This window comes from Martes martes (genome assembly GCF_963455335.1).
Source record: "Martes martes genome assembly, chromosome: 5".
NCBI lineage: Eukaryota > Metazoa > Chordata > Mammalia > Carnivora > Mustelidae > Martes > Martes martes.
The window spans coordinates 108,823,300-108,849,553 of NC_137892.1; the positions used below are offsets into that span (position 1 = coordinate 108,823,300).

The window sequence follows — 26,254 nt, forward strand, 5'->3', positions numbered from 1 at the left end:
TTGCCAAGTTATAAATGAGAAAACAAAAGGCAGCAAAAGTTAGGTATGTTGAATCATGTAGGCCATGTTGCGGCACAATTTGGGAATAAAGAGAAGGGCCCTACAGCTAGAACCATGGGAAGTGAGTGAGTCAGATTTTCCCCACAGCTATGCCTCTTCCTCACACTACACCTGGCACATTAGAAGGGGAGTTGAGTTCCTCGAGTATTCTAGTATTATTTGATATATTATTCCTTGAAAAGAAAGTTCTTCCAATCCTATGTTTAAAATCCAATACCGTAAACTTCAGGGCTCTTATTTTAAGCCCATAAAAGTAAATTCAACCCATTAAAGAAGGAGGAATAAGGAGAGACTGGAGCATTTGAATTGAGATGAACATAATTTGGCACAATCCATCAAAATTTAAAAGGTACATTATACATACCCTTTGATCTAGCAATTTCACTTCCAGGAACTTGACTCTTGAACATAATCATATAAGTATGCAAAGGAAGGTATATACACAAGACTCTTCATTACGGTTTTGTTTGTAATAGCAGAAATGTGAAAGTGATCTAAGGGTCCATAAAGGAGAGATTGGTTAAATAAATTACGACATTCCAGAATATTACACAGACTTTAAAATAAGAATGAGGTAGGTCCCCATTAAATTACCTGACGTGATTTCCACCATATTTCATGAAGTTAAAAAAGGAAGTTGCCAAATGGTGTGTATAATACAGTCCAATTTACATTCAACTTAAAAAAAATATGCTCAGACATCCAAAAACATTTTGGGAAGCCTAAAATAATAAACCTTCAAAAGAGATTTCCTTGAAAATAGAAGGGGAAGGGCAGGGAATATTACTTTCCATTTTCTAACTTCCTAGTTGTTGAATATTTTTACCAAGAGAATGTACGCATTTTGTAACATAGGAGTGGAAAGACCAAATCTATTGCAATATGGGCTCCGATCTTTGTCTCAATTCTTGACAAATCTTTTGTGGAAGGAAATGGAGAAAAGATTCTGTGCAGGGGGAAGAGGCAACAAAATCCCGTCATCGTGCTGGGAACAGTGAAGCATGGCGAGGTATGCTTGAGCCACGGGCCTGTTTTATCTCACTACTTGGACATTTAGAGTGGGAGGCCTTCACCAGTCATCTGGGTCTCACACCCCTCACATAAATAGATACTGGACTGTACTAGGTAATCTTAACATGGCTTCCGGCTTGAAAGTATTGCCTCTGTGCTGCCGAATGATTTCCAATTCTTTTAAATCATCAAGCCAACCTCAGTCATGTTTACCTTGACTCCTTCTCCTGGTCTGCATTCTAGGGTAGTGGTCAGAATCAAGAGATCAACTTCCCAGAAGACGGCATGTTCTTATTTCTGTATTCTAATCACCAGACCCTTTCTTCTCGGTTTCTTCCTCTCTGACTCTGACTCTCCCTCTGTGCCCAAAACAGCCTTTGGCTTTAGCTCTGTAGCAAATTCTACAATTCCTCTTTCCCAAACTGAATGGTACCATCAACTTGAAGATGCATATTAGAGGCAGGACACGAGGAGACTGCTCACTGCTTGCCTATTTCTAGACAAGACCAACAATGGGGAAATCTCAGAAAACAAAGTATGTGTAGACACATGTGGACTGTGTCCTTGCAACTGTCTACCAGTCACATCATTATTATGAAGTTCTAGGTGGGTTTAAATGTATGTGTGCTACCTTTTCCCTTATGACACTGAGTTTGAGTATTTCTAGTAATGCCACATTAAATCACAGGGGTGTAAATAGTGGTGGACATAATTACTGACATTAGGATGTGTTGCATTTTAGGACAAAACTTTTTCTCTAATTAAATGTAGAACTATTCAATTGTCACCTACACTGTGGTCCATTGTGGAGATGACCGACCCCTGTAAAATGTCCTACCTACGCTTTTCACCATGAAGAAGATAAAATGCATTGCCTAGAACAGGAGCTTGCAGCATGGAGTTAAACGGTTTCCATTCGCAGTTTTATTAAAAAAGCAAAACCAAAAATTGTCCAAAGCAATTCAATTTTATAAAGGTAAAACTGCATCCTGAGCCATTTTCAGGAGAATGGGAAATGCATCGAGTTGTTTTGAGTTAACTTTCTCATCATGAGCCCTCGTAAAGAGCACTGGTTAGTAAGACAATAAATGAGCATGTTTTAATTAGAAAATGTGGAATCCAAGCAGTTTTGCAGGAAAGAAGATGATAGCTTCAAAGAGACATCAGGAGACTAATAAAAGTTAAAATGCATTAAGTGGCCATAGTGAACTCAAAGGTAAAGTCGTGGGATGTTTGAGAAGTGAACCAGAGAGGGCAATGAATCAGAAGGGGATGGAAATTAGTCGGTGAAACTTATTCTCTCTACTTCATATTAGAATCAGCTGTAAACCCCCTTCTGTGCCCAGGCAACTGAGATAACCTGATGCCCCTAAAATTTTCCCACTCCCCCATCCTGGCCAGAAATGTGTGTGCCCAGAGGAGAAAATCACTATCATTGGGCAATGTGAGAAAGCTGGGCCAGGACAAAACTAGCACTGAACTTGAATTTTTTTTTTTTTTTTTTTTTTTTTTGCCTGCAAAGCCTCCATTTTATGGTCTCCTAAAATCATGGTGCTCAGTTATGACCATGACATTCTTCATGCTATGCTACTCTACACGGGTGCGTGATCCAGGTCTAGCCAATCAACACGGTCTGTTCTCTAGTCCTCGGGGAGTGGGTCCACTGTGGGTATGTGACCATTGTTGAGTTCAGTGAAAACTTAATGAAAGGAATGTTGTTGAACTATCAGAAAGAAGACTTCTTTTTTCTGTTAGGTTTCTAAGGTGTGAGAACATAGCCTGAAGTTCCAACAAAGATCTTACAAATTAAGAACGATGGTGGGAAAGAGAGAAAAGCAAAGCTGAGGGACAGATTCCTAATGCCTGAGTTTCCTTCCATGAATCCAGTTCTTCCAGAATCTTGATTCTGTCCCAGGTCCTTCATCTTCCCAAGTTCCCTCCACCCAACATGCCAAAAAAGGACAATAATATCTATCAGATAACATAAAGTGTCTATTATGACACTTGGCACAAAGTAGTTATTCAAAGGATGATGATGTCTAAAAAGCAAAACCAAAGGGAGTGTTCAGTTGTTTCCAGGAAGTGAAAAAATATCTAATTGGGCCACAACGTCTCCTTACGCAGATTATGAAGTCTAGAAGCTGAAGAAGATGATCTTTGCAGTCCCTTGTCTTTGGTATACTACTGAAGAACCCTAATATACTAAGAGAGAACAGCTCAAAGCTGAGGACAAGACACCCACAAAACTTGGAGATACAAAGCACTGTCCCACTCCCAGGGGGCTCTCATATTTATTCTCATTTTCCTGATGCCAGGGTGGGGTAGATTTCTCCAGGTTCCATCAAATGCTTTAATAGGGCCCAATATCACCTTATGCCCTCTTATCCATGTTTTCTAGTAGAGAAACTCTGGGTTGATAAGAGATCAAAAAGTCACTAAGATTAAGCTTTCCATTTAAAATTCTTATCCAAGCACATACCAATGCAAGAAGAGCAACATCTTCCACCTTCTTCTAAGTGCAGAATTTTAAATCCATTTGTTCAAAGAATTTTTAAAAAATGAGTTTTTAATCATCATATCATTGGTGTGCAACATCTTTACCGGAGGACTGAATGTGGAGAAATGGACTTATGGATGTTTGTACCCAACCGAAGCTTTAACAAATTACAACACAAATTCAATGCAATCTCACAAATAAAAAAGAAGGGTTACTCATTCTCTTTTGAAATATAAGGCAAGGACAGTTAAAACAATGATGAAAGAAATTGGGAGCATTTTCTGGTTGTTCAGTCATTCTGGCTGAGAAGCAATTCTTTAAGGGATTTAAAAATACACAATTTTGAGGATGAGCCTTTGTGGTTAGCATTGTCATGACCTCTAAAAATGATTATTTGCAAACATGACTCATGACATAGCCTGAAATTGTTTGGTGGGTTTTGGAGGGAAGAAACCTGTCTGAGAAAAATCTTCTTCAACCCTCTCCTATAGTCTAGAGTACTCAGCCCCAGGAGAGGGACCTGGCTGAGAGCCTGGTACAGGACTGCAATTCTGGGGACACAAAACTCCACCTTACAAAGACAGGTGAGGTGGAGGATAATAAATCAAAGGAAGCCGCAGAAAAGTTGCAGAGCCTACTTCCCCTGCCTGGGAGAGCTGGGGATGCCTTATCTGGCCTCCGTGAAAAGAAAAGGATCATTGGGGAGCCAGAATTAGAACAAGACTTGTGCTTCATCAAGTCTCTCCCTGTCTGAGCCAGATAAAATAGCCTCTGGGAAGACTTCAGGAAATGCCCCAAGGGGGTGACAGCTGATTTTAGCTGAATGGGTAAGAAAGCACAGACAGAGATGGAAATATTTGGCTTTTTTCAACTGCGAACTTAACCCACTGCATTTACAGACTTGGGGCAGAGTCTTGTGCTTACAAGGCATGACCACCAGGTGGCCTCCATCCGTAATTGGGTCCCCATCACCCAGGTTGCAAGGGACAGCCTTTTAAAAACGTTCTCTTACCTAGAACCTTAACTGTGGTTAACTTACAAGTAAGAAGTTCAAGTACCCAAAGCTTTAATAAACTTAATTAGACTTTAGTTTTACAGCGGGAGCCGAATTCGAAAAGGACAGCCTCTCCTTGGATACCTGCACCTTCAAGGACGCTTCCCAACTTGCAAACCACACCAAGAGCAGGCTGGAGTGGTCTTAAATAAGATGTAATGCTTGTTTATTTCTTAATGCACCTTGTAATTTGCACACGTGTCACACCACTTTATTTATTTTCTTATTAATGGGTTTGAGTGTGTTTAACACCACAAGCCATAAATTGCTGAGCAGTAGCTCAGCCTAGGTTCTCTCTATTTTCCTGCCAATTGTCAGAAAATGATGTGGGGTACACAGGTGCCTCTTCTAACTGGCTTCTCTCTCCCACTCCACCCCTTGTCTCGATCCAACAACCAACTCCTTGTCTCCATCTGCAAGAAAAAATAAAAGACACAGCCTCATTTCTCATTGGAGAGCTTGCCTATTGAGCAGCTCAGTTATTGAGATTAATAAGCTGCCAGTTTCCAAGGAAGACTACGAATACTATAAAATTAAAGTGCACTGCAACGTGAAATGCTGCTGGTGGCCAGGCGGGATCACCGTGTCAAAAAGGCAAGGTAAAGCTATAAAATAAGGCTGAGCTTGAAAGGCTAACCTAAAGGTCTCATTAATTTCCATGTTGCCTCTGATGAGAATTTAGAGGGGGCATAATGTTTTGCAATATGGAGAAACCAAGCTGCCTATTGATTTGAAAAGTGCTTGAATGCATTTGGTGCACCCAGAATGAATTCTAGTTTTAAACTTCACTTGAGAACATTAAACACACACACACACACACACACACACACACACACACACACTCCAAACATGTTACCTTGGTTTAATATTCTCAAGATCAAGCTTGTCAGTGATTCTGTCAGAAAATTAATCCATAGGTAGAAAAATCAATCTGAGAACAAGTTTGGAATAGTCTTTGGGCTCAGCATGGCAAGGATGTTTCAACAATCTTGTTGCTTCTCTGTGAGAACCTTATTTACCAAAGGTCTTGTGTCTTGATTCCCAAATACGCACTACCAATAAAGCATCCAGATTAGGCTAAGATGACTTCCTCACGAAGACAAAAAGTGTGTTTTCTGAAATTCTGAGACCAAAATTAGATTCTTAAAATGCCGCTCATCAAGCCCAAGGTGCTCCTTTCTTTGCAGAGCCCTTATACGACTTCCCGCTAACAGGAATAATCATGGTACTTAAAGTATGACCAAATGGTCAGCCAGGGGCCCCCTAGCGGTTTGGCTTTCTCCTATTAAAGTGGAGAGAGAAAGATTTGTGTGTGGGAGAGAAAGATTTGACAAATCACAGAGCTGAAGAAGTAGGAGGGCTTTGATTTCTGCAATGTCAATTTGCTCTTGCATTTTCTACGATGCAGAGTATGTCATGAGCTCACATAGAACCTATGCTGTCCGGGGCCATGGAGTGCTGAAGCCTCAGACTGACCACACTGGATGCCACCAATCTCAAAGAGCTGCAGAGAGAAGTCCCTTACCTCTTGCTTGGCTGATGATTTTCTCAATGGCTAAGGCTCTATCCATTAACAGGCTGGAATTCAACCCGTAGATCATTTTTTGCCTTATGTCACTTATCATGCATTGACTTCACCATTTCCATGGCCTGGCAAATCAATCTGTTGTTTGCCATCAGAATAAGCACAGTTTTGTTTTTTTTTCTAGTTCCAAAAGACACTATCGTGTGGTGGTTAAGAAGACGGCACTGGGAGTCAGACCCAGTTCAAATTCCAGCTCCGCCGCTTACCCATTTACAGATCTGTACGTAACTTCATTTTCCCGAGCCCTCAGCTCCCCTCCATTTAAGATGGGGATAGTAACATATACCCAACAGAAGTGTTAAGGGGTTAAATAGGATAATGTATGTAAAAACTAAGTGCCAAGCAAAAAGTATTTGATAAAGAAAAATTGTTATTTACAGGCATATATGATCATGTAGAGTAAGTGCTAAATTGAACAAAATTTCTGGAGAGTTATTTTTAAAAGAGAAAAAAATCAATTGCTGAGAGCTTTGAACACACTAAATATGCTGTTATTTGTAAATGGATGAATTTCCATGTTACATCTATTATCTTGGAATCAAAATATTTAGAATCCAAACAGCTACACTTAAGTCTCACTGCATCATAGATTTGACGTGTCTGAAACAGCACTTCTGTTTTCAGCCACAAAACTGGTTCCTTCTTCGGGATATGGTATCACTATCCAGCCACCCTCCAAAGTCAAAAAACTGGTAATTGTACCCTCAACTGCCTAAGCCACACAGGATTCATTCCGACCGATTCTACCTTCAAAATACACCTGACATCTATGAATGTTCACCTTTATGCCAGATGGGTAGGAGAAAGGCAAATATGAGGGCTACCGCTGCCAGGACCCCAGTGGGGACCAGAGCACCTTCCATCTTAATCACTACAAGACACTCTAAGCTGGACCTCTAGACTCGCTCTACCTTCCACTTTACCCCCAGTCTCTTGGCCATATGGCAGCTTCCAGAATTCACAACAAAACAATATTATTTTATTGTTTTATTTTCCCATTTAAAATGCTTCGGTGACTTTTCATTATTCTTGGGCTAGAGTCCAAAACCTTTCACCCAGCCCAGCACTCTGCAGCACGCTACCCTTGCCTGCCCTTCTAGCTTGCTTTCCTTTCTTGGCATCCTAGTGTTCCTCTCCCCAGTAGATCATTGTTTTTGCCATCTAGAACATTCTTTAAGTCTAATTAACATTTACTCATCCTTAGGGCTCAGCCTAAACATCCATTTCTCACGCATCTGACTTCTCTATATCTCACACGGCACATATTCCCCCTCATCGGAGCAGAGGGGGCATGTGTGTAATCATTTGTTCACGTCTGTCTACATCCAGCCTGGAGTCACCATAAGGGCAAGGACTTTGCTTTTCTTCTTCACTGAGGGCTCCTTGGTGCCTGGCGCATGATAGGTTCTTACAGATATTTCTTGAGTAAATAATGGCTGACCGTCTTACAAAGCAACTTGCAAACTTGTTTGTAGCGTGAGGGTCTTGATGTTTAAAGGGAAGGCTTCTGGAATTGAGGATCTGATGGAGATTTTTGTGTGTGTTTATTTTCTGTTTCCCTTGTGTCAAAATTTATACAGATAGAAAAGGTATTACTGAAAAAAAAAATCAGAGCTTCTGGTATTTCAGAGAAAAAGTAAAATCAGGGGGACATTTTGTCCTGTTTCGGGATTCTCTTTAGTGACCTGCTGCTGAGAGATTGAGAGAGAGAAGCTTGCTTCAGCAAAACACACAGATGAAGGAAAGTTAGTCATCAAACTACTTTATACTGTTTTGGACAAGAGAAGCTGACTTCAGAAACTCCCCAAGAAACTGTTGGCCAGGAAGATCCCCAAATTTGCTGCTGTCAGGAGAGGAAAGAGTAGAGAGGTTCTATCAACCAGCAATTACCCATGGGTTTTCTTCTAAGACCTAAGTAGGCGGAGAAAAACACGGCGATGGAGTGATTTTGTGACACACCATATTGGAGAAAGACAAAACAGACTGCTTGCAATTAGTACCTCTGCCCTGAGTTTGTTTTTCCTTGGATTATGTTATGGTTTATACATGAAGGGACTGGTTTTGGTGGTAGAAATTTATATGCATTGGTCCTTTACATGATTGACAGTGCTATGAACTTTTATTGTAGGCTTTTTTGTCTTCTGTTAAATTCCAAATGCGTACAGTCCTATTTTCGGGCTATGTCTCCTTCATCAGCACCTTTAATTCTACTTGTCACAGAAAAAAAAAATGGAAATAAAGCACAGTCCAGAGAAGATGTAACATGCCTCATTAAGACTGATGGGAACATCAAAAAGCAATGCAGAGAGGCAAAGGTTTGTTCCTCCCTGGTCTAAAGAAACACGCTGGACTTGGCGTAGAGTCTCCGGGGGTGGTAGAATGCCTGCTCATCACCTTCCAGAGTTATGAAATTCTTCCATTACACCTAGAAGTCTGTATTAGGGAGAGTAAAGGTGGTGAGGCTGTTTGTAAATTTCCACTGCATTTTCGAAATTGCTGACTACATCACAGTCAGCCTCCACAATGACCTGCCTTCAATGGTTCTCTCTCCTGAATGTAGTTAATCAATCCTTATTTGGTATAAAAATAAGAATGGGAATCCCAGCATGGCATCATGCCCCTAAAAGAACAGCTCCGGACCTACACTTTCTTTTGTGGATAAGAAAAGGATCCAATGAAACTCACCATGTTTCAGCATTTGAAGGAGTGAATTTTTTCAGTTCTAAGACTATATTAAAAAAAAAAAACAACCCATAGGGGATGGGAACAAATAATATACCATAATCTTTGAAGTCTTTCTACTTATCTACTAGACAAATTCTTATCATCCTTCCAAAATCCAGCTTAAACAGACCCTCAGCTGTGAACTGTTTCCTGCTCATCCTGGGAGAGTTAATCCCTCCATCCACTGTACAATGACCTTACACTTCCATTGCTGTACACGCTGCACTATCCTTTTGTTTCTGTACCTGTCTCTTCCTTTAGGTTGTGTGAGCTTTAAGGGCCAGATGCCTGTGTTACCCACTATCTTCCTGGCACCTGACATAGTGCTTGGTATACACGAGGGACTCAGTAAATATTTGCGAAGAAGAGACTGAATGTATAATCTTTTTAAAAGCAACACAAAGCCCAACCATTCTACTAATTACTGCTGAAGTTTTCACGTATGAGACTAGATGCACCCCCAAGTTATACGTATTCATGAATTCCATGAATGGAGTTTCAAATATCTGCTGACTTGTGCTCCCTGGGTTTGCCTTCTGGTGACAGCGTAATCCCAAGGGCCTCAGAGTCTCTAAAATTTGGCCTCTGAATGTGCTGATCAAAGAACATCCAGATGTTGCCCTTGCTTGGTTTTCCCTTCTAACTGACTTCAACATTTTGGCAATCCCATGTACTCGTCAAGCCTTGTATTTAACTTGCCTCCTCCAAAAGCACCACTGAGAAACCCTAATCGTTGGAGAAAAGACAAATATCCAAATGGCCTGCAGAAGGACTCTACAGATCAGATACAAATTCTAGGGAAGCTTACTTCAGAAAACCAGGAAGGTGACAAGCTTGGCTCTGCTGGCCCTCTCTACCAGATTCTTATCAAGATAACACTTGACTACAAATGGTTTTATAAAGTAAATCTCCTGGAGAGCCAATTATTTTCCTCAGAAGCTGGGAGAGGGGAGACAGTTCATGCAGTATACGCATTCTAACCACCAAGGGGAGACTCTCTGTGAGAAGCAAACACTCTGATGGAGTTTGCCCTGTAAGTGTAACAGTTAGGGCAGTAAATGTAGTTTTGTAGTTACTCATCAGAAGAAATCTTGGCACCTTATTTTGTGTGTGGAAACCACTAGAGTTCTGTTCAAAGTGGCTCAAAACGTCCCATCTCCCTGAAGTCTTAGACCTCTTGCAAGTTATTTTGCCCCTTGATATCCAGATTGTCCATCTTTAAAATGGTAGAAATAATGGTTCCTTCCTACCTCACTGTATCTCTTTCAGGCTCTCATGAGAAAACACAAGTAAAGCATGAATGTCAGGCATATACAAAGTGCACGGTAAAAATGGATGATTAATGATGGCGGTGGTCCTCTTCCTTCTGTTCTTCCCCTCCTTCTCTTTCTACAAGAGCTACTACACTTCTCTTTGCCGTTCTCCTCATCATTTTCCTTCTTTCCTCTAGTCCACTCTATGTAGCCTCGATGGCCAGAAACTCTTTTTCAAACAATGGTCTATTCATGTAAAAAGAGGCTAATGCCCAACAAACTCGATGGCAGAAGGAGGAAAAAGAGCAAAACTTCTACAGCCTTGAAGATCATCATCGACTACGGGATATCCCGAGTCCAGTGTCATGGACCAGTCTGCTTTCAGCCTGGAAACTTTCTGGCAAAGCTGTTTATTGACAGGTTACTATATCATTGCAGATATTTCAATGTATCTATTATGTATAATATATGCATATAGTTTCTACTGACTTTACATATTTTAAGCCTCAGAGATTAAGACTATAGGCAAGGTTAACAATAACCTATAATCAGAGAACAAATTTTATTTAAGTTTAAAGTGACCACAGTGACAACGGTACACGAGTTATTCAAGAGCTTATAAAAAAAAAAAAAGATACATGCTATGGCTTGCATAGTTGCTTCCAGCTGCGCACAGAAAATTTGCTGGCCATTACCGGAAAGATGACAGATTCCTTTCATCTTTCCTCAAACTTAACTTATTAAAGTTTAAAAACTCAAGTGGGAACTTTTTGGAGGGTCAAAGTGAAGTCTCTGCTTTCTCTGTTTCTCTTCGTGGCTCTTTTGGACAAAGAAACAAGAGTAACCGGAACCCCCAAAGCCTGAAAAGGGTCTGGGGTTGGAGCACAAGGGCCATTCCCCATCTAGCAAGCCACCCACAGCCTTCCCGGCCATTCGGCCCCAGCCGGCTGCACTGGGACCCACGCCCCCTCTCTCAGGGCATCAAGGTGGACATGGTTTTGGAGGACCAGGCGTGAAGGTAAGAAAGGGACTGAAGCAGAGGAAAAACAACACAAGGCCAGACCTGGAGATCACTTTGCAACTCTTCACTCCAACCTAAGTGCTGCCCCTTTTTTCTTGTTTGTTTTTGTACATTCTTGTTTGCCCCTCAGGCATCAAGCTGTTAGTGTGTACAGGAGGGATTAACGTGAGACGGTATGTTGGATGAAATATAAATTAAAATTATACTTCTGTCAGTCTGGAATCAGGGATTGTTTCTCAAGGTCTCCCCAAACACTTAATTTCAAATGAGTCTTCATTTATTACTTCAGGAAAGGCCAAATGCATAATTTATCAGCAGTTTTCAGTCAATATACCCTTATAAGCATGTTTCCCATGAGCCTTTGAGTAAAAATATGTTATGCTAATTCTATTACTTGGGTACACAAGAGCTGTCTAAGAGAGTAAACAAGCATTAAAAGGAGACACATGTGAACCAAGAAATACCTATCAACCTACCATCCAGGGTCGAATTACCAAGGGAACAGCAAGGAGGTGGTAAACTCTTCCTGTTATTTAAACCAAGACTGTCTCCCTGACAGGAATCCTGAGCCATCCTGTGATGGTTCCATGTGGGTGACTCTGATAGGGCAACGGGTGTTGACGGGCAACGGGCACTTACCGGGTCTCCAGCGGCACGTTGCTGTTTAGTACCCAGCTGTCCTGAAGTTGAACGGACTCTGGCGTGGTGGCTAGGTCATTGGGTGCGGGAGCTGGGGCGTGGATCTGGCTCCGCCGGTTGGTCAGTGAGTTCCTGTTGAGGGAGTTGGCAGACGAGTGGTGATGGGACAGAGTGTGGTTGTGAGGGGGAGGCAGAGGGGGCCTCAGAGTCGACTGGCTGTGGTGGTTTGGAGGACCTGGAAAGAGAGGAAGGAGAAACGGCCATCAGGGACTGCAGACTCCAGCCACCAAAGCTCTGCAAACCCACGGAGTAGAGCCTAGAACCCATGCCTCTATGTGGGTTAATTTCTGAGAGTCACAGACTAGACACATAGATAAGACTGCAAATGCCTAATTCCAGGGTTGGTTACTCATATGTAGCATGGTTTGCTTTGCTTTTTTCTGCCGGCCTCAGAAGAAGGAGAAACTAGATTAGTAAAACCAGGCTGGAACATATTAATCTTGAAGTGGAAGTCACATGACAGTCAGGGCTGATCATTGTTGTAACAAGTCCATAAACTCTCTCCTGGTAAACCAGTTCACCACATACATGTTTTACAAATATTTCCTTCCTTTCTTCCTTTTATTTTATTTGAGAGAGAGAGAGAGAGAGAGAGAGAGAGAGAGAGAAGGTGCAGAGAGGGAGGGACAGGAACAAGCAAACCCTGCATTGAGTGTAAGCCTGAAATGGGGCCCCATCTCATGAACCTGAGTTCATGACACGAGGTGAAATCAAAAGTCTGATGCTCAACTGACAGGGCCACCCAGGTGCCCCAAATATTTCCTTCTTCTAAAGGTAACAAAATATGGTACCCTCTAAGAGAGTAGCATACCTAAATACCTGTGGGGGCCAGGTAGGAAGGGAGGTGGGCCAGTTGTGGACTGAGGTGACCCGGAGAGGGCAGGAAGCAGCCCTCCCTCAGATCTGAGCCCATGTGGCCATGTGGGGATAAGGACCCAAGGCATCCAGATCTAGTTTTTCAAGGAAAGCTGAAGAGCTGGACTTTTAGATAAAATTTCCTGTGTTTTGAAGACGGTGACAATTAATTTTAAAAAAGTATATGTCTTATGTGTGTGTGTGTGTGTGTATATAAATTTTTTTTTAAAATAAGACTTTAAGAAAATACCTGTGAGCCTGCTCAGACATCGGGTCTGATGTTTTCAAACCATGACCCTCACTCCAAATTGCATCCTATTCTTCTCCTGAAATCCTCTCTCCTTGCAGGAGAAATGCACAAAGGAGAACTATACCTCTGCGTGTATCCTCTTGTAAATATGACCACAGATGACAACTCCACACAGGGTTTTCCTAGCAACCCATTCTCAATCTACAAAATGAAATATTTTAAGCATAATGAAAATGAAAGTAGTTCACTATGCAATGTAAGCCTATAATTTGGTTTTAATGGCTGCTGAAACATGACTTTTAATTTGTGTCCTTTTTTGAAGCCTCCAGTCGAGGTTGGCAGCTCACCAGGTGACTGCCAAGCCTTGTCATTTTGGCCCCTGCCAACTTTTAAAATCCTCAGCCCCTGCTGTCCTGGCTTTAAGAAGTTGGCTCACATCATTTAAACAAGCAATTTGACACAAATTTCAACTACTTGTCTCCTTATGTGGCCAGGCTACATCTCCAAAAGGTGTAATCTACATTCCGTGGCTCCTGGGAAGCCTGCAGAAATATTCCGAAAGAAAGACAACATGTCAAGAAGATACTAGGTTTGGAGAGCATCATGACTGAGGAAAACAAGAAGGAAAAATAAAAGAGGAAAGTGGTTCCTCGAAGTTTGTGCTCCTGGGCCGAAGTTACTTGGGGGGATTTTTTTTTTTTTTTTTGGTCTTCAGAGAAAGACAACTAAAACTAAACCCCAGTGGGAAATGCCACCATAGAGTTGTACAGATTTTAAACCACGTCCTCCAAATGAACCTGCAATTCGTATTTTACATTATGCACCAGTGACATTTTAAATATATCTTTGAGAGAGTTTCATAGCTGGAGCAGGCTATTACATTTCCTGGCATTGTTGTCTGTCTAGTAATGTATTATTATATAGTTATTTAGCATTTGTCTGTCTCATATTAGTGGGAAGAGGTGAGAAAAGGGGGTGAAATGATGTAATCATGGTCCTTTAGAGATGCTATCCTAGCCCCTCACACAGGGTTAATGAATTCTCATGCCTTCCTTTCCCTTCTCTCAACTTCCATCCAAGTGGTCATTATTCGCCATTAGTTAGGTAATCTTGAGACTTGCCTCAGGAAGATGAGATGAATCAGTGTACAAGTGGGAACCCAGCCTCCTCAGCCCCAAGCCCTCACTTTCCACCTCCCTCAGCAACCCGTCCCCACCGCCAGAGCTCCGGACCACACACTCTCCCAAAGTACAAAGAGGCCCTGGGAGGTATTTAATTCACTAAATGAGATACCAGAACCCTCCTGCTTCCTGTCTATTCATCCTGAGCTGAGGTTTCTTTGCTAACTCCAACTTGTGTGGCCCTTCCCTGTCCATCTGTGTTCTGTGTGGGTGGAATTCCTGTGGTTTCCCATTTGTTGATCATATCCAGGGGTGGTGCTGGGGGGAATGGAACCACGGACCCAGGTGCTATGTGGCAGAGTCCCAACAAAATGGACGGTGAGCGTTCCAGTTAGCTGGAAGAGAAGTCGAGCTGCTAAGAAGACGTAATTCTCTGCTCACCCTGCCCTCCTATACAGCATGTTATTTCACTGCAAATAAATCACATTATTGACAGCAACAACAACCACCATCTAGCATCATCAGTATTAGAAGATGTTTTCCTCATTACTGTTGCTCATTTCCACTGTGACATGGAGGATATTTGCTCATTTATCTATCCATCTAACGATCATATTTTGCAACTAGGTGCAAGAACTAGAAAAGACAATTAGAATAGAGTGGTAAAAGCTACCACTGGGGTGTGTACAGAGAGACAGGGGAGTATCTGGGGGGGCACTTAGCCCATGGGTAGGAAACACAAATCTAAAGAACCGGGTTCAAGGATTGGGTCTGCCCCTTTTGAATCATGTGAACCTGGGCCTACAACCCCATGTCTGTAATCCTGAGTACTCACCCATCACTGGTGACCACAGCATTAAGTAGCCATGCGTCAACGTGGAAGATGGCGGGGAAGAGGAACGGGGAGTGCCAAGCCTGCCACCCAAGGCTGGCAAGTTCCCCAACCATGTGCACGAAACCCTGATTGCTTCCGCCAGGAATAAAAGCGTGAATAAGACATGATTATGGCTCTCAAGGAGCCCAGATTTGAGTACAGGACGTAAACCCAGATTTCAACCATCTAGGGCAGAAGTCGTAAACTGACAGCCCCCAAGGTGCACATGACCAAAATTTCAGAGTCAAGATTTTGTAGAACGTTCCAGATCACTGACTTCTCTTGAGAACAAAACTAGAACAAAAATACGGAGTCTATTCTCCCACAGCAGCAACTGGATATAGCTTAATGCCTTAGGATGGTTTTCTGGTTTGCCATCAACCCTAAAATCCCTGTTATTTTAATTTGGCCGGCTATATGCATTTATGTTACCGCGGGTAGGCATTTATGTCTTTGATTGCTGGTTTCCTCCGTGGTACGTTCGTATTCCGGGTAGTTAATGTATCTCTAATATAGCAACACCTCTGCTACAACTAATGATCTCAAGCACTTTTTGTGTTTATCGGTTTTCATTACAGTCATCTAAAGAGCTTGCTGGGTCTGATGGTTTTCCATTTCAAAAAATGCAAACAATGGCCAGCAACATGCCTTACTGCTTTCCATGAGGCCAAATTACATGGAAAAGCCCTTCTGAAAGGCAACTTGTGTCTTCAATAGATGCTGAAACAGAAATGATTAACAGCTTAGCTTGATGAAGGAACCTTCGCGTCCACTCTGAGTTCCACACAGTTATTGGGTTTAATTAATGTGCATATTAATGGCTCTTCTATTGCATAAATATGAAATCACATAATAATGCAATTGAGCCACGAATAACTATGTAACATAAATGCTTACACACTATCAACTTAATAAGTATGCTATTAGCAGGCAAAAGGCAACTGTCATTACAATCACAGCACTAACCTATTATCTTGTACCTGATTTATCTGGAGTTGAGAACCTAGAATTTATTTTTAGGTACCATGTGGACTTTCGTCTGAGGAAGGAGGAGCGGCACACTGGTCCTCTGTTAAAAGGTAGGGCAGGAGCACCCTCATAGAGGGGTCATGTGTCAAAGTACAGTCCAGAACAGTCTGCCTTCATCCCTCTGAGGGGAAAAAACTGAGAGAAGGGAAAAGAAAGCCGACCCAGCTGGCCTCAACGGGACTGTTACTTCAAGTTTAATTTATAAAATGCTTGGAAAGAGAAAAAAAAAAAAAAAAAGGCTAGGGCAGGATAGGTAAGATTCCCAGTGAGGAGAGGATAAATGAATTTAGCGAGAAGGTGCTTCCTGTATGTTTATTTTTTTAAGAGATTTTATTTATTTATTTGACAGAGAGAGAGATCACAAGTAGGCAGAGAGGCAGGCAGAGAGAGAGAGAGGGAAGCAGGCTCCCTGCTGAGCGGAGAGCCCGATGCGGGACTCCATCCCAGGACCCCGAGACCATGACCTGAGCTGAAGGCAGAGGCTTAACCCTCTGAGCCACCCAGGCGCCCCTGCTTCCTGTATGTTTAAAAACTAAGTGCTTGAATGAGCGCTTGATTTGTCCTGTTTGCTCAAAAAAACTATACTTAAGATTTGCTGTTGCCAGGAATTCGGGTCCTGACAGGGATGCCATTCCCATATTCTCACCTTCCTAAATGCCAACTGGTTGACAGTGGAGTCATAAGAAAAACAAAGCAGTGCTTCTTTGTTGGGCAACAGTATCAACTCTAACAAAGTTAGGCCCGGGGACTGCAAAATGCTGGAGTCTCAGCTCCTGGGTTAACTCGACTAGCGAAGCTAACAGCATGTGGAAACAACCAACGCCCACATTGCCAATAATATATAAAGGAAGGATTTTCTTTGGAGCTAAGGAAGGAAATTCTTAATAATTGGCTATTGTTGCACTCTTCCTAAATAAATAGGTGGGTGAGACATTTAGGCTAGGTTTACCCTTGCCAAGAGGGTGTGGGTGTACAGGAGAGTAGGAGGGCAGGGATAGACTAAGATAGCTTTGTCTTGCTCTGTAGTCCACCCTATTTTTTCCTGGTGATTAAAAATGATAAAATGTATGAAAGAAAAAAAATATAAGTATAGGCCTGCCTAACTGCTCATAATTCACTCATTCTTGGAGATGGTATGCCAAGTGCTGGTCTTTAAAAAATTTCAACCCCTCGGACCCTGAGATGATGAATTAACCACAGACTCTCTGCTCCCTTCTACTGAACCATGTCTTTGGAGCAAGTTCCATCTTGACAACAATTTGAAGATGCTAGAACTGAAGGTGGTGTTGGCACACATTTTGGAGTCTCTGGCTGGTGAAAGTTGGCACCTGGACACACTGTTCGGATCTGACCTCACATGAGAGACAGAGACAATCAGAGGTGAAGACTTGAGAATGACAGCCTCGGGGCGCCTGGGTGGCTCAGTTGGTTGAGCGACTGCCTTCAGCTCAGGTCATGATCCTGGAGTCCCAGAATCGAGTCTCACATCGGGCTCCCGGCTCCATGGGGAGTCTGCTTCTCCCTCTGACCTTCTCCCCTCTCATGCTATCTCTCATTCTCTCTCTCAAATAAATAAAAGAAAATCTAAAAAAAAAAAAAAAAAAAGAATGACAGCCTCTAGTTAGAAGGAAGAGTCTGTTGCTGATGACAAGGCTCGTGGTTGGCTTTGAACCCCTGAGTGGCCACTTACTAAGAGTGTGACCCCTGGAAAAGAGGCATTTTTTTTTTCCAAGTTTCTTTCTTCATCTATGAAATGGGTAGAGTTGTTTTACTTTTCTCATGTGATTGTTAGGAACATCAAATGAGAATACATCTCTGAAAAGTCTACCACCATTCTTGGCACATAGTTGGTATTAAATATTATTATATATTATGTCTTATAATTAATAGTACTGATAATGGTAATAACAGCAATAGCAACTATAGGTCTGAGGAAAATGAAGGATGGAGGATGGTATCACATCAACACAGAAAGGCAAAACGACCAACCTCAGACCTCCTCCAGCTTCAGATGTGGTCTGCAGAAGGACCTGCTGACTGAGTGACGTGGGACAGGTATTACTAGGGGCAGTCCCAAAAGCATCTGTCTCCGAGCTTGCAGAAATGGAACGTGGGACTCCGAAGTGTTCCATTTCCATAACCAAAACAATTGATGTTAAGGACTACAAAATAATACCAACAGGTGTGCGAGGAGTTAAGCTCTCCCTGTGTGTCTGGTCCTGTGCGAACTGCTGTCTGTAAATTATCTCAGTGTGCTGCCACTCACTGTTATGGGACCGGTTCTCTTATCATCCCCATTTTACAGATCCAACCAGTAAGGCACAGAGAGATTAAGTGAAGCCCCCAAGATCATGGAGCTTAGTAAGTGGCCAGCTGCTTGTGGATCCCAGGGTTTCTTCCCCATTCCGCCACATGCCAAAGAGCGCGGGGCCCCCCGAGGCCACTCACACAGGGGGAGAATCAAGACCCCCGCCCTGCTTTACACTCACCCTGGCAAATACAGAGGAAAACGGCCTGAACTCATTTCTGTGCACATTTGCTTAAATGGCAGAACGCCATCTTGTGAGAAATTGGAGGGAACTGCCCACCTCAAAGCTCTGCACCTCACAGTGCTGCTTGAATCAGGAGAAATAGGCCAGAACAGCCAAACTGCAGGGCAATCTCTTTTCTGTGCCTTCCCAAAAGGCCCTCCTTCCTCCTCCGTGCTGCATCCCTGGCTCCCGTAACCAGTGGCATCAGGGATAAGCAGCAATTAGGTCTGTTGCAGGCAGAAACAAGGGCACACTAGGTCCCAGCTCATCCTTCCTGCTCTAACTGAAGGTACTTTGCCAACAGCCTGGGGGTGGAGGGGGTGTGTGTGGGGAAGTCCAGACCCAGCCTCCTCCAGTGTTTAGAAAGAGATGGAAAGAGATGTACTTGTGTCTAAGTATCAGACACACGGGCATTCAGCCTTCTCCCTCCTTCCCTGTTGCAGCATCTGCTGAGTGATTTGTCCTCTGAACAACAGACGTGGATTATTTGGTGCTGACCCCCGTGTGGTGCGCTGGCGTCGCAGGGCCGTGAGCGATCGCAGTGTTTCTTGGATATGGCCACCACTGGAGTGAACTGTAGCCATGCTGCATGTTCCAGAATGCAGGAGAAAAAAGGAAGGCAGGAATGAACGAATGGGCCAAGTTACAACCCCCTTCTTGTCTCCAGGGGCTGGGCAGCCGCTCTGACCAGTGCCTCTGGGGCTGGGAGTGTAGGGTCCTGGATTCAGGGTGGGTGGGGCAGCTTCCCCTAATGGAAAAGCCCTATTCAGCCTGAGCAGAGCAGCAGGCAAGGCAAGGGCTGTGCTCACTCATAAGGAATGATTTGTAGTTCTCTTGCTTACACAAAATATATGACCTCAGAGAAAAAGCATTCTGAGTGCATTCACAATGACGCCCGCATCCACACTGCACAGTGGAAGCATGGGGACTGCGGTCACAAAGAACAATCATTTGCAGGCTTGGAAACCAAAGTTTTGTCAGCTCTACCTACATCCATCAACAAAAAATAGGTTTAGGGGGACACCTGAGATCATCGAAGAGCAACTGCTCCCGCTTAATAAGCACCAGCTGCGTGGTAAGAGCTCACCTTATTTAGACTTCTACTAACCTTTGAGGGAGATGGTGTTCTCCATTACAAAGATGAAGAAAGTGAGGCACAGGGCATTAAGAGAGAGGAGTTTCTCTCCTTACATGTTGCATTTAACTGTCATGCAGCTGGGCGCCTCCCGAGGGCACACTGGGTGCCTCTTTTTCATCACCCTTGGCATATGGTTTTCTATCGTTTTTGGACTCTCCTGTGTCTCCTATAGCACTGTGAGCTCCATTCGGCACAAGAGTCTGTCTGTCTTGGGGGGTGCCTCGGTGGCTCAGAGGGTTAAAGCCTCTGCCTTTGGCTCGGGTCATGATCCCAGGGTCCTGGAATCGAGCCCCACGTCAGGCTCTCTGCTCGGCGGGGACCCTGCTTCCTCCTCTCTCTCTGCCTGCCTCTCTGACTACTTGTGATCTCTGTCTGTCAAATAAATAAATACATAAATAAAGAGTCTGTCTGTCTTGTTTTTACATCCCCGGAACAAGGCTCTGGTGCCTGGCCCGGAAGTAGTGCTGAATGAATGACGGAAGGAACACATGGTGTTTGTGGGGGGAGGGCAGTCGTGTTGGGAGAACCTCAACTGATCTGAGAGGGGATCACAGCAGACGTCTGCCTCTGTTCTGTGAGCATTTCCCGATCGCCAGAATCTGATGGGCCTTTCCCTTAATTGTCTGAATTCTTATTACCCTCACAAGTCCTTCGACAGGGAGACAGATGGACCCAGGGAGAAGGTGACTTTGTTTCCCTTTGTCTTTATTTGTTTGTTTTTCCCTGGTTCTGCCTGACTACCCATTCTCTCTTTTCAATAACAGATGTACTGACGTATAATGACATTCAGCTTTTAAAAGTGTACACTTTAGCATTTTCTTTTACTCTATTCCCTGAGTTGTGCAACCATCACTACTGTCTGATCTTAGAACATTTTCATAAGCCCCCACAGGAAACCTCATACCAGGAGCAGTCACCGCCCCCCCACCAGCTCCCCTACCCCCAGGCAAACAGCAATCTACTTTCTGTTTCTATGGATTTGCCTATTCCGGGCATTTCATATAAATGGTGATTCCCTCTGTTTTTTATAACCACGATGTCTGTTGCAGAGCCTCGCCAGAACCAATCAAATTTAGATCTCAGATGGGGCACACTTCATACCACTTAAAAATATCTTTCCCTGGCAACCGGAAGCTGGTGTTCACAGGAGCTTTTTGGCTGGGACTCCACTGCTGTTGATATTTTTCAGAGATTGTTAGGTATGGCCATTTGAGAGTCAATTGTATACTTGAGGGCCCTAGGGGGACCCTGGAATTTGTTCCAGTGCTTCGGGCCCGTCTGTAATCACGGCAGAGAGCCATTCCTGCTCAACTAAAACACAAACACACGCGGGTGGGACACTGGGGGTCAGGTGGGGGGAAGGGAGGGAACTCGGGCATTGGGTGCTGAACCAGCAGCAGTGCTTGAATCACGACCTTAAGGGCAGTTGTAGGCTGGGGACCCTCCTGCCCCAACTGGGCAGGTTCTCACATACGGTGAGTCAGAAAAGGATTTTAATCATAGATGTCACAGCATTTTACCCTACCCCCATACTCACTCTTTGTGTTCTTAAATCATCTAGAAAGTATCACTTGAGATCAATGTCAACTCCATTAGCTACTTTCCAAGTGACAAAGACAAAAAAAAAAAAAAAAAGGCCACTTGAAATACTTGAGAGGAACCCTTCTAAAGAGAAGATTTTATTGCAAAGTTATGTCTGAGCAGTGCCTATCTGAGCATTTCAATAAATCTACATTACCCTAGGTATTTTGGCATCCTCTGGGAGAGGAAAGCCTATCAGTAGAAAGTAATGATTTTGGGTTTTTCAATTGCCCTAAGGATCTTGACAATGCTATTAAGACCCATGCTTTCCCTGTCGAGAAGTTTAGGAGTGAAATTATTAATATGCCCAGACGTTATGTTGATTGTTGCGCTGTAGCAGAAAATACTCTCTCTGTTATTTGAGCTGCATTATCACTTTCCAAAGCAGAGAATTGCATCAAAAATTTAAACTCCTCTCATTCCAGCTCATCGCCTAGCTTTTCAAGGTCTTATTATAAAATAGTCTGGGCAAAATTTGAGTATTTCCCTACCCATGGAAGATAATATGTTTTTCACAGCCCAGACTATATTTTCGAAAAATAAAAATCATATGTTGGAGTTTTCTTCCATCAAGATGTCATTCTTTAGCTCTTTAACCAGGTTTTTGTTGGTGTGTATTTCTTTCTTTATTTTTTCCCCTTTGGATGGTCATAATGTTTTCCCCTGAACACAGGTAGACGATCAGAGCAAAGATAAAATATGATTTTGATTTTAGGTTGAGTCTCTGATGAACGGAATGATGGAGACAAGCTCTGATGTACACCATTCATTAACACTGGGAATGACTGAAGCATACCAGTTAAATGGCAAGAACGGGATAAAGGCTCCTGGAGCATTTTCACTACAAAGCTCAGCAGAATTATTTACTATCTGGGTGACCTTTTCCCCAAATCTCTCATGGTACATGCCTTATAGGACAAGGGAACAAAAGTTTCTCCATACTATATAAACAGAAGTCAGCTGAATGTCAGACCTTGAACTGCATCTGGTTTCATGTCAAGTGACAGCTGATGTAATGGGACGAACAGGGCATATTGCTGGAGATCTTTCCAGGATACTCTTTCTGCCTTCAAAATACACACACACACACACACACACACACACACACACACACACGAGCAAGTAATTACACAAGAAAATTATCTGAGGGCTTCCTAAAGAAACATCCTCCACCTAGGGTTCCATGGTGCATGGATTGTCAAAAGGAGTGCCCTCTGGGTTTTTATTTATAACAGTAGTGTCTTTCAAAGGTGTCTTGAAGTTGCTTTGCATTTCCCAATTAAAGTGGATGAGACCGTGCTCAGGGCCTTTCCATCAGGTAGCACAGACGATAAGCAGCAATACCCAGGGCCAAGCAGAGACAGATGATGAAGTCCTTCCCATCCCAGCCAAAAACCCTAGGATGCAAACAACTTTCAGAAAAATCTGGGACCAATGGGAGGCCAGTGTGCTCTGTAGATCTCGGTTCTATGGAGGAAGAGGTTGCAGGTGCAGTAGAATCAGGGTCTCCCACTGGGCCCCCCGGAAACAAGGGGTTTTTCCTAGCCACATGGCTCAGAATGCCATTTTCAGGGTTTTCTCCATCCTTCTGACACTGACCTCTCCAGTCGTGCCTGAAGGACTCCTGGAGTTAGACAATCAGACTCATGGAGCCCTCAGCCTGTGTCTCTGTTTCCCCATTCAAAAAAGGTGGTGACCACCATTCCTACTTGGTAAGGAGTTAAATGAGATAAGACATTATAAGTGAAGGTGTTTAGGAGATGCATGACAGATAGGAAGGACTTAAGAAATGTCAGGATTTATTTATCTTTGCCAGAATAGGCTAATTCTTTCTTGAGGTTGTGAAGAGAGGAGGGAAATAGAGCCTGCGATTCAAAGATTATTATCGTAATGACTTGGAAAACTTCCTATTGTCAGATATTTTTAAGGTAAATAGCACCATCAAGAATCAAGGATCCTTTTCCCTTCTTACGAGTTATAGTAAGTACCTCTAGGTCCTATAGACTCCTAAATTGTCAGTAGTCTTTTTACCTTTTGCAACTTAAAATAAATACATTGAAATAAAACCACCTGATGTTAGACAATTCGAAGGGTCCTACATTAGCTTACGTTTCCTAAATTCTCTCATTCCTTATGAAAACCAGCATAAAGAAGGCTTAGGTTTTCTTGAATCCTGATATTCTTACTTAGCCTCCAGTCCCATTTTCCATGAAAAACTCAATGTAAAGTCAAGATTTTTCTTGTTTTGTTTGTTTGTTTGTTTGTTTTTTGTTTTTGTTTCTGTTTTTATTTTTTGCTCATGCTCATCTATGAGCCGTGCCGTTTGCTCTATCCTTGAAATTCATCACTGAGCAACTCACGGAGGTCCTGAGTTATTCATTGCATTTCGATGGTTGAAGTCATGAATTAGCAATTTGTTTCTCAGGGCTTCTTGGGTTACTGAAACTTTTTAGGATTTATCATCTCAAATGGGATCATTCTTAATCCCATAATGTAGGGAGTAAGTAATCTCTCTCGTGAAATATCAGATTTGGAGGAGAAAATCATTTCCATTTCCAACCCTGCTTATCTGACACTTTAATAGTGTGGTCTGGGAAGGCTTCTCAATAAGATGATATTTGATCAGAGACCTGAAGGAAATAGGGAGAGACACATTCCAATGTCTGGGGGAGCAATGCTCTAGGCAGAGGGAAAAGCAAGAACAAAGACATTTTGGATTGTGTATAGGGGTTGGACAGAATATCAGCCCAGATTCGCCTCTTCCATTCAACTACAAGCCTACTTCTCCAAGAAAACAGTGAAATAAGTAGGGAAGGTCTTGATCCTCACTGGCTTTTGATTCGGGACTGAGCCAGGCAGCCTTCTGTCCCAGGCCCTTTGCACTTGCCGTACACTAAGCCTGGGGATAGAGATAACTAAGTGGCTCTCTCTTTTAATGTTGGAATGTCTCAGCTCAAATCTCCCCTTTAAGACACACCTTTCCAGACAACTTCAGCAGTCTTATCCTCCTCACTATGCTGTTTCTCTGAAGCACACATCATTACTTTTTTTTTTTTTCCAGTAATTGTCTTTCTGCACTAGAAAGTAAGTACAGTGAAGGTAAGGATGTTATTTTATTCCCTGCTGAGTTCCTGGCTCCTTGAACACTTAGTAGGTGCAATAAAGGATTTCTGAATTAACAGATTAATTAATCACATATTGAGAAGTATGGCAAGAGCAAGTGGGTCAAGAGAAGAGTCCAAATCCCAACAGAGATTTTCAAAAGACCCAACAGGTCTTTCAAAGGGACTGCTGCGTGATGTCATTGGAGACAAATCTCAAAAACTTGAACTTGACTAATGTTCCAGAAAAAAATCATTGCAGGCATCCTTGCCAAAACACAGCTCTATCTCACGCAAACTGTAGCAATTTTTTCTCTTTCTGCAGCAACCCAAACATGACAACAAATGCCTTACAAGCAGAAATCCCCACGGAACTAATGATGGCAGAGGCCTCTGACACACCCCAAGTGGGAATAGACACATTTCACTTCTAAACTCCGACTAACAGGATCTCCTGTGGCTCTCTGTGCCACTTGGAAATGTTCGCTTTCCACCATGAATCTATCATATTAGAGGATCTTTGCTATAGGCCACTGCCTCACCTGAACAGGCTGAATCCTAATTCATCCAAGCAGCAGGTGGGAGGAAAAGCAACAGGATGTGGCAAGGACACAGGCTATGCTGCAGATGGTTTGCAGGTCAAAAGCAGGGCATATGGAATTCTTCCTCCTTCAGGAAGCCTTTTCGGATTGGATCAGGTGAAGTCCAGTGGCTTCCTAACTGTGCCGACGTATGTAAGATATTTCATGGTGGCTGCGTTCTAGGTCTAACATCGGAACTAACACTGGCATACTATATATGGAATGACTCCATTTGGCCATATTTAATCTATCAAAACTTTATAAACCTTTCTACCTTCTATGTGGCGTATCACTGGAAAGAATTTTTTTAAAGATTTTATTTATTTATTTATTTAAGAGAGAGAGAGAGAGAGAACAGAGGGACAGTTAGAGGGAGAAGCAGACTCCCTACTGAGAAGGGAGCCCGACATGGGCCTCAACCCCAGGACCCTGGGATCATGACCTGAGCCAAAAACGACGCTTAACCAACTGAGCCACCCAGGTACCCCATGAGTTCTAATTCTATGGTGTTTTCTTATTGTGGAGCCTCGCAAAATTACTCCCAAGTAGGCACGTGATAGAGCCTTTCCTATTCCCTGAGAGAAACCCAAAGAGACACCGTTCTCTCCACACGACTCCTTTTGTTTTCTCTCTGATTCGGACGCAAGTACTATGGCCTATTAGTTAAGCTCACTTGTGACAAACCATTTCCTATCATTTGTTCGCTGGTTCATTCCCTCACCCGTGTCTCCGTTTGTTTGTGTGCTCATCCACTTGGTAACTCATTATTAAGCATCTATGCTGGGTCTGGTGGATTCTTGATGTTCCAGAGTCTCTGGCCTCTAGGAAGGTAAAGAGACTCACATCCTATTTTGACCTTTTTGCTGAGCCTCAAAGATCCTACTGTCACTCTTCTCTTTTCCTTCCGGTTGTTATCCAAATGCTTCACTTTCCCATGTATGTTTTTATTCATGTTTTAGCATACAGATAGCAATCTCATAAGGGCCATTATGACACACTGCTCTGAAAACTTTTCATAGATGCCTATCATTAAACTAAACATGAGCCCTTTTCCCCTGTCCCTACCCCTGTCTTACTTCCCAAGGTGAACTCATCCTTCTGTCATGTCTACACACATGTATCTCCCAATATGCAAGATTTTGTGCTAGGATACCATTTACAGGCACACAGAGAAATTCACAAGAATGTCAATTATTACCTGTGGAGAAAAACTATCACATTTTGATTCTTTTTGTTTTCAACCAAATATAGTATTTATCAACTTTCTTTTATATTTACTTCTAGATAAC

The 26,254-nt window shown here is 42.9% G+C and overlaps 1 protein-coding gene across 1 annotated transcript in view; it reads right to left on the minus strand.

The window, feature by feature from the left end:
• The window catches only part of TENM2 (teneurin transmembrane protein 2), a 1,113,787-nt gene that overhangs the window by 283,989 nt on the left and 803,544 nt on the right, over positions 1-26,254 (minus strand). Inside the window, exon 6 of the mRNA XM_080804500.1 lies at positions 11,845-12,079. Coding sequence (XP_080660626.1) covers positions 11,845-12,079 — 235 coding nt within the window. The remainder of the gene's footprint in view (positions 1-11,844; positions 12,080-26,254) is intronic.